At 37.3% G+C, this 11,185-nt stretch overlaps 1 protein-coding gene across 1 annotated transcript; it reads left to right on the top strand.

The window, feature by feature from the left end:
* The first annotated feature begins 7,079 nt into the window (after positions 1 to 7,079).
* Positions 7,080 to 10,793, top strand: fgg (fibrinogen gamma chain). Its single transcript, XM_077232398.1, has 9 exons — positions 7,080 to 7,237; positions 7,331 to 7,387; positions 7,499 to 7,682; positions 8,666 to 8,750; positions 8,874 to 9,004; positions 9,105 to 9,238; positions 9,570 to 9,754; positions 10,151 to 10,428; positions 10,527 to 10,793. The coding sequence occupies exons 1-9, from the start codon at positions 7,178 to 7,180 to the stop codon at positions 10,706 to 10,708; spliced, it is 1,296 nt and encodes a 431-aa protein (XP_077088513.1). The 5' UTR covers positions 7,080 to 7,177; the 3' UTR covers positions 10,709 to 10,793.
* The last annotated feature ends 392 nt before the right edge of the window (positions 10,794 to 11,185 follow it).

Consider the following 11,185-nt stretch of genomic DNA (forward strand, 5'->3'; position numbering starts at 1 on the left):
AATGAAGAAAGTCTGTTGTGAATCTTTGTAGAGATGTAAAGAATATAGCTCTCTTTAGACCCACTGCCCTGGTTATGACCTGCTAGGGTACAAAACTGCAAATCCAACCTCCAGTAAATACAGCTTTAACATTTCACCAGGTACTGCTTTGGACTCTGTGGATTTATTGTAGATCAGCTTCTCTCTTTGTATTTTACACTGCATCTAGTATGCTTATGTCTTAAAGCTGATTGTTTCAAATCAGGTTTGTTTTAATTAAGAGCTTTAAATGAGAATGAGATCCATCTTCATTTAAACACCTATTACAGCTATAACAGTTAAAGAAGAAAAAAAGAGATGACCTTTGCTTGACCCGCTGAATCTTGTTTATCACTTATTTTTTATAATAGTTTTATCAAATGCATTTATTGCACCTCTCAACGTGCATTTGCAATACAATCCTTACAAAACAAAGATTTACCGGCTATGCAGCTTTTCTTAGCTTAGACTTCAGACTTAATTGATAAACTTGCCTGTGTTATTTTCCTACAGTAAATAAAAAAAATGACAAGGAATCTAGTCTAAAGAGCATGATGACGGTTAAAGCGATATTTCACCCGAATATGAAAACTCTAATTACTCACCTTCATTGTAGGATTCATACTTACTATTTTAGTTTTACAAATGTGTTAATTTCTAAATATTTTGGTTATAATATTGTTAATGTTGTTTATTTCTGTGAGATTGTGCCCTCTATATGCTTGAGGGGAAATAACATTTAAAAGGATATGCCACCCCTGACAGGAGGGGGGCGCTGTTGCAATGGCATACAGTCTTTTGACATTGCACATGGAGTCAGGATGGCAGAGGATAGCCGTTTCTCAAAACCAAGAATGCAAAGAACGGACTTGTGTTCTTGGGGAGAACGCTCTTGCTAGTTGTTCTTGGAAGAATGAACTTACAAGGTGACGAGCACAGAACGCTGCTGACAGTTTGAGGCGATGTGTTCTTGCTGGTATTGCGCAATACCCCCGCACAGCGCCGTCTTCAGTACCCAAACATAACAAGAATTATCGATGATAACAGCCAGGTTTTTAGCATAACTGGCCGGTTGGCTCGCTAGCTACACCCGCGTGCGCGTATGGAGATTCTTCACTACCGAAAATGTTTGAGCATATTTTCGATTCGCCATAAATTTTCGTAAAAATGGCAATATTTGATATCTACACAGTAGATTTCTCGCATCAAATGCTCTCAGAAGTGAATTTAGTGATGAAATAGCATACGAAATTGTAGAAAAACGACTTACTGTTGTTCTGCCTTTCTGCTCCCCGCTCCTTCCTTGAATGCCGAAGTGAATGCTGGGATATTTCTGCCGTCAAGTTCACACAAGTTACCAAGGCCGTTTCTCAAAACCAAGAATGCAAAGAACGGACTTGTGTTCTTGGGGAGAACGCTCTTGCTAGTTGTTCTTGGAAGAATGCACTTACAAGGTGACGAGCACACAGAACGCTGCAGACAGTTTGAGGCGATGTGTTCTTGCTGGTATTGCGCTATACCCCCACACAGCGCCGTCATCAGTACCCAAACATAACAAGAATTATTGATGATAACAGCCAGGTTTTTAGCATGACTGCCCGGTTGGCTCGCTTTCTACACCCGCGTGCGCTTATGGAGATTCTTCACTACCGAAAATGTTTGAGCATATTTTCGATTCGCCATAAATTTTCGTAAAAATGGCAATATTTGAAATCTACACAGTAGATTTCTCGCATCAAATGTTCTCAGAAGTGAATTTAGTGATCAAATAACATACGAAATTGTAGAAAAACGACTTACTGTTGTTCTGCCTGTCTGCTCCCCGCTTCTTCCTTGAATGCCGAAATGAATGCTGGGATATTTCTGCCATCAAGTTCACACAAGTTACCAACCGATGCATCCTCGGTAAAATGGGCGTGTCAAGAACACTTCCGGGGTTTTTAACCGTTCTTGCCAAAATGCAAACTTGTGTATTGAGACAGTACTTGGGCAGCGACTGATGACGTTTCACAAGTCCACAAGAACACAAGTACAGACAAGAACCCATATTGAGAAACGGCCAGCCGTTTCTCAAAACCAAGAATGCAAAGAACGGACTTGTGTTCTTGGGGAGAACGCTCTTGCTAGTTGTTCTTGGAAGAATGAACTTACAAGGTGACGAGCACAGAACGCTGCTGACAGTTTGAGGCGATGTGTTCTTGCTGGTATTGCGCAATACCCCCGCACAGCGCCGTCTTCAGTACCCAAACATAACAAGAATTATCGATGATAACAGCCAGGTTTTTAGCATAACTGGCCGGTTGGCTCGCTAGCTACACCCGCGTGCGCATATGGAGATTCTTCACTACCGAAAATGTTTGAGCATATTTTCGATTCGCCATAAATTTTCGTAAAAATGGCAATATTTGATATCTACACAGTAGATTTCTCGCATCAAATGCTCTCAGAAGTGAATTTAGTGATGAAATAGCATACGAAATTGTAGAAAAACGACTTACTGTTGTTCTGCCTTTCTGCTCCCCGCTCCTTCCTTGAATGCCGAAGTGAATGCTGGGATATTTCTGCCGTCAAGTTCACACAAGTTACCAACTGATGCATCCTCGGTAAAATGGGTGTGTCAAGAACACTTCCGGGATTTTTAACCGTTCTTGCCAAAATGCAAACTTGTGTATTGAGTCTGTACTTGGGCAGCGACTGATGACGTTTCACAAGTCCACAAGAACACAAGTACAGACAAGAACCCATATTGAGAAACGGCCTTAGATTACATATAGATGTCTATGGGCAGAGTAGTATGAAGCTGCAGACTCGGAGACCTGCATCTACAGTCCCCCTGCACCCAGAGTCCCGCATTCTCAGACCCCTCGTTTTTCGAGACAGCGCCTCCTATCAAATTGTATCGGATAAACATGTGAAGAACATGTGAAGAACTTAAGCCAAAACGTGAGTAGGCTATCTTCAATTTTATTTAGCGAATCGTAGTAGCCTACTCGTTTGATTTATTGATATTATTAACTAATTTAGCTCATCGATACAACATATGAATAGTCCATTTAATATTTGTAAAGATAGTTTGTAACAAGATTTGAGCCGTTGATGTATGTTTTTTCGCCCTCTTCCCCCGAAAATATTTTGATAGCTAATGTTAGCCTTTAACCTTGGACTTTTTATGTCATAAATGCTGCAGTGATTTTCACTGCCCATTTTGTGCCCCCATATATTTCAAACCCACAAAGTTGTCCAAAGTTCAAAAACATCTCAAGGGACACTTCAACAGAGCAGTGCAACATGAAGGTAACATTTGCAAACATCTTTTTTCTTTTTTTTTTGTCTTTTTTTTAAAACATCATAAGACATGTGCTATCGGGCCTATACTGTTGTAGGCTATTCCAGGGTACACCATACATCGATGGAGTCGCCCCTGCCGAACCGAGCAACATATCATTTTATGATTATGCAAAGCGACTTATAAATTAGTTTTTTTAATGCAATTGAAGACGAAAAGTAAAGTCACGAACACAGTTTTTTCTTCCTTTTTTCTTTACAGCAAGATGATTTTTAGGTGATCATTAAATAAAGTACAGAATTGTTTATTATTGGTGTTTTGTCTATTCTGATTTGTTTTGCTTCGCATTCAAAATATCAAAAAACAGATTTTGTAATGTTAGCATGGTAATGTTAATTAGACCATTATAGGTTGAACTGAAAGAAAAAATGGAATTTGAATAAAAAATACAGCAGGAGGCACTGTGTTCGAAAAACGAGGGGTCTGAGAATGCGGGACTCTCGGTGGGGGACTGTAGATGCAGGCTCCGAGTCTGCAGCTTCATAATATTGGCATGGTGTAACAAACTCACAAGCAGTAGGCTATATAAGTTGTTTGGTTTTTGTTGCAATCCATCTTTATTTTGATAAACTTAAGTCATTGTTTGAATCCTCAATGGGCCTCTGAATCTATATATGCCACTTTGCAAGCGTCAAGAAAACATTGCATCAACATCTCCCACAGTGGACAAGAAACAAGGGACAAAATTAGAAACACCAAACCTTGATTTTATCCCTACACTCATGGAGTTTATAAACCCACCAAACTGTGTTCCACAGAAGGAAGAAATGTCTATATAAAAAGTAAAGTAAAATAAAAGTATTCATTTGTTGTATTAATTTGTGCTTATGCATTCGGATTCTACGGATGGTGGATAGTTTTCCATGGTGGTGGAAAAAATTTGGGAAGGGAGAAAAATATATATTTTTCAAATCTTTTGTGTTCCCTCACAAAACCAGTTGTGAGCTCGGACAAACACTTCCTGTTTAATGTCCCGTTGACAGTGTTTCAGAGCTCCGTACGTTAACAGTGGAGCGGTTCATAGTGTTTGAACTTATATAAAGAAATATAAAGAAATGCGGTCAGTGCTTAACTCAAGGAGTTCAGTAAAGTTGGTAATATATTCACAGATTTTAACTTCCCGGATCAATAACTCATGAGCTAAACGTTGTTAAAACACAAATGACACCTATTTTCTAATCATAGTAACATAGACAATGAGCTACAACCTAATTTCCCTCAAAACGTTCTTTATAATATAAATTGATCTCTATGAGCAATCGGCTGAGAGACAAGACCTTCTTCAAGGAAAATACAAACTCATAAAGACTACAAGACTCTTTCTTTTATGCTTACATAAAAACTCTGGAGACATGTTTTCACAAGAAAATAACCAATATGATTTTTCATAATTACGACTTTTTAATTATTACTCACCAGTTTACAAATGTACCTCAATTTAGCTTAGTGAAACTAATTCATTTTTATCCATTCAGATGAGTATACAAGTATCAGTATATCAAGTACCTTAGGGCTATATTAATTTTAAACAGATCAAAATGTGTGTATTGTTTCTCTGGTAACTAATACTTTTGATTTGCAACATCCCCTAGTGGTTTAGTTGGTAAAGACATGTTCTCACCTTTGGTACTGATGTTTGTAGCCTTGAAAACACAAGTATTGAGCAACAATATTGATATTCAAAGCGATTCAATTTTCTTAGTGATATTCAGACACCAAATACTCAAAAAGTTTATAACTAAAGTTTCAAATTAACAATCAGGATGTTAAAATGTGTGAGGTAATAGGTTAAAATATTGCTTAATATTCAATATTCAATATTCATATCACATTATTCGACCTGTTTTGTGTGTGTGTGTGTGTGTGTGTGTGTGTGTGTGTGTGTGTGTGTGTGTGTGTGTGTGTGTGTGTGTGTGTGTGTGTGTGTGTGTGTGTGTGTGTGTGTGTGTGTGTGTGTGTGTGTGTGTGTGTGTGAACACTTGAATTCTTTGCTTTGGTCATTGCCAAATGAAGAAAGACAATTTTGCCTCAGTGACTCAGGTGGCAGAGATTAAAACATGTCAGTAAAAGTGTCTGTCTGTGTGTGTGTGTACATGTCATGTAGAGATTTGTGGAACATTTGATCTCAAATCATTGGAAAATGAAGAAAGTTACAAATCATTAACTTAAAATTGGATAGCCTACTGACTCATTAGCTCTGTAGCGATGGGTCTGTGCCACGTTAAATTATCTGTTTGTCTTTTTGGTTTGTTTGCTTGTTTATGCCTATGATTATGAATTAGGAAAACATTTTTTAACAAAGCAGTGATTAAATTGCTGGAAGGCACACAATTTAATCTAAAGGTCCTTAAAAGGGGATAGTGCAGGGGGTCCACCAATTATTAAGTCTAATTTAGTCTAATTAATCTAAATGTTTTTAGGGAGAAAAAAAAAAAAAGAAACATAAAACATTAAGCTAACTTCAACCAAAGCTAAATTAGCTTCAGCTCAGCTGAATGTTTCATTGTCCCCCCATTAAACTATTTTTGTTTCACAGACAGGACTTTAGCCTATAGTCCCAGACTAAAATCCATGTTTCAGCTGTCTTCCCTGAAAACAACTTGCACTGACATATATTAAATATGTCAGTGCAGTGCTACTGATTTGTCTCAAGATGCACATCAGTAATATTTTTTTCGAAGGCACGTTTTAAAAAAGCTAAATGTCGTAATTTTACAAAGGCCTAATCCTGGCTTTAGCCCTGTCTGTGAAACCGGGATGTAAAGTATTAAAAAGTAATCTACAACTATATGACTCTGTCACCAATAATGATTATTTTATGGCTTTGCAATGCCAACATCATGAAAATGTATATAAACACTGTTTGGGGTAATGCATTACAAGTAACGCTTGTAACGAGTTACATAATCAGATTACATTTTTCAAGTAACTATTAAAGTAAATCATTACTTTTAAATGTACAAAAAAATATCTGAGTTACTTTTTCAAATAAGAAACGCAAGTTACTTTGTTTTCCCATTTATTGACTGACACCTCTCATGTTGAGAGAAATCAGACCAGACCGGCCCAGATGATAAAAAGTAATGCAAAAATAACATAGCGCATTACTTTCCATAAAAAGTAACTAACGCAATTAATTACTTTTTTAGCGAGTAACACAATATTGTAATGCATTGCTTTTAAAAGTAACTTTCCCCCATACTCACTCTAAAAACGTGTACTATGATTTACTCAATTTTTGGGGTGAAACATTTTTACACTTAAAAATAGTGATTAAATTTAAACGCAATGAAATGAATTACATATACATGAACTGAGTAAATGTAAGTAAAAAAAAAAGTAGATCTGAGTAACTGTATTTGGTACATTAACAAATAAAATTGAGTAGAAATAATTTAGGAAAACTATATGAGTAATATTAATTGTTTTTATTTAATGAGTAATATTAACTTTTAATTTCCTGTAAATATATGTTAAATACTGCACACAACCAGGAAATGTTATACATACATTCTTGGCTTGAACAAGGTTTAAGAACCCTGATCGATCAAGGTTGAGTAAACCCTTACAAGTTGTCTCTGCTTATGTATGCACATTTGCAGGAATTTAAAATGAACACATTGTCCCATCTCTGCATTATTTACGGTTAGTTCTGATTCAGACAGTGAGTAAGAGAGGGATTATGTTAGCTTTTATTTGTATAGTGGACTGTTATCTTCATCTCTGAGGAGGACCTTGATCGGATAAATATCCTGCAGCAGTCAACAGTCCCGCACAATCTCAAGGGTACACCACACAGATTGCAGGTCCAACATGGCCTCGTTAACACATGTGGTTGCTTCCATCCTGCTGCTGTCCACATTAACGTCAGCGGTGAGACACTGAACTTTTTAACATTATTATTGTAATAGTAAATATGTTTTAATGCCTTTTACTCATTGTCTTTTCTCCCTTTTTCACCTTAAGCAAATGAGAGGGGACTATTCACCAACACAAGATATGTGTAACCCAAATGATGGGTTTGTAAGTACAGATTGTCTTCTCTGGATTGTTTTAAGTAATGAACTCACAATTAAAATGCTACATTGTAACTGTCATTGGTTTAACAGTCACTCTCCGTCCTTACTTTCTCAGGGGAAATACTGCCCTACCACATGTGGAGTTGCTGATTACCTACAGAAGTACAAGCCTGATATGGACAGACAGCTGGATGAAATGGAACAGGATTTGGTTGAGATCGCCAACCTTACCAGAGGAGCGCAGGACAAAGTTGTCTACCTGAAAGACTCAGAAACACAAGCACAAAAACAAGCACCAGGTAGCACAAATTTTCATTACTTATGGATTAACAAAAATGCAAAACATGTGTACAGAGGTTACAGTTGTCTCGGATGAGCTTTTGAGAATTTTAAATCTGGTTAATGCAGGTTTCTGTTATTTGAAATTATAGAAAAGGGCCCTGAATGTCATGAAAATTGTCATCTGGTGTAACCAAGTAATAACATATTTTTCTAACACCTTGAATACATATAAGTGTGTGTGTGTTGGGGGGGGGGGGGGGGGGGGGGGTGTCTTATTATTTAAAAAAAAGTAAATATAATGGTTTATTCATTTATTTTAAATGTTAATATTTATTAATTCATTCATAATACAGATTACTGGAGTCGCACAACATAGCTGTTTACAACCCAGAATTATCTTAATTTTTAAAAGACTTACTGACCTTTATTGTGAAATACAAGTCAAGTCACCTTCATTTATATAGCGGTTTAAACAATATAGATTGTTTCAAAGCAGCTTTATAGTGATAATAGGAAATTGATTGTTTTGGCTTTACCGCTGCTCTAGATCCTTAATGTGGTCTGGCCCGTTCATTCACACAACAACAGTGCCAGGTGGCTCGAGAAAGCAAACCATGAAATAGGTTCCAAGGTGCACGCGTTGAAAAATTCAGAAAAACATTATCATCTCAGCGTTTACTCCAAAAACGCAAATCTGTGAAAATGACGGCGTACACATGTATATTACGTGTTTAGTCTATAGGTATGCGCGTTTGAATATATATGTGCGCAGGCGTGTAGTCTTTCTTTACAAATTGACTTCAACAAATTACTTGTCTGGCCTTAAAAATTTATAATACAGAATTCAAAAAAAAAATTCTTGTCAAACTGTTTAAAATTAATTTTAATAAAGAAAGTAAAACTTGCTTGTCATTGAATAGTCATTGTATGTGAATTGAATTTTTTAAATAAATGTTAAACTTTACTTGATTTTCATGAGTAATCCCAATCCTTTTGTCAGATACATACATCAAAAAATCTTCAAGCATGCTGGATGATGTACTGCGATTTGAGAAGAGCATTCTCGCTCAAGAAGATCAAATATAGTGAGTACTTTTTCTTGTTTTTTTTTATACAACTTTTCTTGTCCTGATAGTTTATTAAATGTCATTATATAAATCAATAGTCTTATTAAATGTACTTGTGTTTTTAATACCCCCCTTCCCCAGTCAACTGCAGTCAATCCTACAGGCTAATGAGAAACGAATAACTGATTTAAAGCAGATGTCTCTACAACTGGACCAGTTGTGCAAAGAACCCTGCAAAGACACTGTGGAGATTCAGACAGTCACAGGCAAAGGTAAAATCAACATTTAAACATCTTAATGACAACTGACATGGTGAATTTACTTTACATATACGATTAGAGAGCTGAATTATACATGTGTACTTTTCCCCAGATTGTCAGGACATTGCAAACAAAGGTGGTAAGGTCAGTGGGCTCTACTATGTGAAACCAGCCAGGGCTCCTGAGGCATTCCTGGTCTACTGTGAGATAGACAGCTTTGGACGTGGATGGACTGTACTTCAGAGGGTACGCAACACAACAGACAATGCACAGTGACTCAATTTCCTTTGTAGAAGGAAAGAAAAAGATACATTATCGTTGGTGCCGTGACCCAGATGAGAGTGAGGTTTAGGGTGGTGAGTCCAGCTAGTAAGAGTTGTTCAGGTAAACTTCACTCCCCTGGCCTCAAGAGGTGCACAAAAGACAGACATTACATGCTTCTTACATCCTTTTTACCACACCTGCCTCCCATGCCGGTTGACGCAGGCTCTAATCCCACTTGATGTGGTGTGAGTAGGACCAGTTACAAATGCGTGCTACTTTATTGATCAATCAAAATAAATTGTATGTTTTTCAGAGACGGGATGGCAGCGTTGACTTCAACAAAAAGTGGATTCAGTATAAGGAAGGCTTTGGGTACCTCTCACCAGATGACAGAACAGAGTTCTGGCTGGGGAATGAAAAGATACATCTGCTGTCGGTTCAGTCCAGCGTGCCTTATGTGCTAAGGATAGAGATGGTCGATTGGGAAGGCAACAAAAAGTAATGAACCATGGGAAAACATGAGTTTTCTTACTCTTACTTAGGTTTGAATATCACAAGTTGAGTTCCACAATCATTTTTTTTTTTTTTTGCATTTGGAATACTTTTATCCAAATTGACTTTCTATGGTTTGGGTTACAGGAATAATGTGTTATTTTGGACATCAATTTGGTCTCAAACCTAAGCAAGATTTATCCATGAATTCCAAATGCAAGTTTTCTTTATCTGCAGTTGTCAAACAGGACTTCGCTCCGCCATCAAAATTGATTTTTGTCAAGTGACATTTCATGACCTCTTCAGTCAGATCAAACACACACTGCTGAACATTAGGGTGCACAACAATCAATAGGCTGAGTGTTTGTCACAAATTTTGTCTTGTAAAACTTGCCTTCTCAGGTATGCCGACTATGCCACTTTCAAACTTGGACCAGAAGTTGATGCATACCGCTTGACGTATGCTTATTTCTTTGGCGGAGATGCTGGTGATGCCTTTGATGGTTACAACTTCGGCGACGATCCCAGTGACAAATTCTACACATCTCACAATGGCATGCAGTTCAGTACACCTGACAAAGACAATGACAAGTTCGTGGAACACTGTGCCTTACAGGAAGGGTCTGGCTGGTGGATGAACCGCTGCCATGCTGCTCATCTCAATGGAAAATACTTCCAGGGTAAACCATTACACTCTTTCCTCTTCATAGGAGATGGTCTTCCTTCCCAAACCCATCAATATTATCTCACTACTTATGTATGGTTACTGTCTTTACAGGTGGCAAGTACACAGAGAAAGACACACAGCATGGATATGACAACGGCATTATCTGGGCCACATGGCACAGTCGCTGGTATTCTCTGAAGGAGACCACCATGAAGATCATTCCCATTAACAGAATCACTGCTGGAGGGCAGGAAAGCGGTGCCAAGCAATTTGGAGGCCTGGGAGACATTTAAAGACCTTACCAAAGCTCTCCCCATTGTTCTGAGATATCATTTTGTTTTTGTGAAGCAATTGTTGAAATACATGTAAACATGTCTATGGGTGTCTGATATTTTCCATTCTTCAAAAATGAGGTCTGCAAAAGCTTTGTACACAAGTCATGTTGGTCACGTTTTTAAATTCGATCAACTGATTGATTGAAAATCGATTGAAATGGTCTCGCATTGCACCCTGTCAATTAATTAATAAAAATTCTCTGTCTTTTCTAATGCAAGGTATTCTGTAGTCCTCTTTATTTTATATAGTGATGATCACTAACAATGTAAGTGAAGTTAAAATTAAAATAGGTTTATTATGTCACAACGGTACACAAATTTTATTTTTATTTTATGTTTAAAAAAACAGATACATATAACCTTCATAACAGAAAAAATAGGTAACACTTTATTTTAATGTGTCCTTGTTACACAGGTTACATGTAATTACTGTTG

The sequence above is a fragment of the Siphateles boraxobius genome, unplaced genomic scaffold, assembly GCF_051911475.1.
Source record: "Siphateles boraxobius isolate OS27281-9 unplaced genomic scaffold, OSU_SipBor_1 17, whole genome shotgun sequence".
Taxonomy (NCBI): Eukaryota; Metazoa; Chordata; class Actinopteri; order Cypriniformes; family Leuciscidae; genus Siphateles; species Siphateles boraxobius.

Coding starts and splice junctions, on each gene's coding strand:
- fgg (XM_077232398.1), top strand. CDS start 7,178: ATGGCCTCGTTAACACATGTGGTTGCTTCCATCCTGCTGCTGTCCACA. Junction 7,238..7,330: donor TGTCCACATTAACGTCAGCG/GTGAGACACTGA, acceptor TTTCACCTTAAG/CAAATGAGAGGGGACTATTC. Junction 9,239..9,569: donor GATGGACTGTACTTCAGAGG/GTACGCAACACA, acceptor TATGTTTTTCAG/AGACGGGATGGCAGCGTTGA.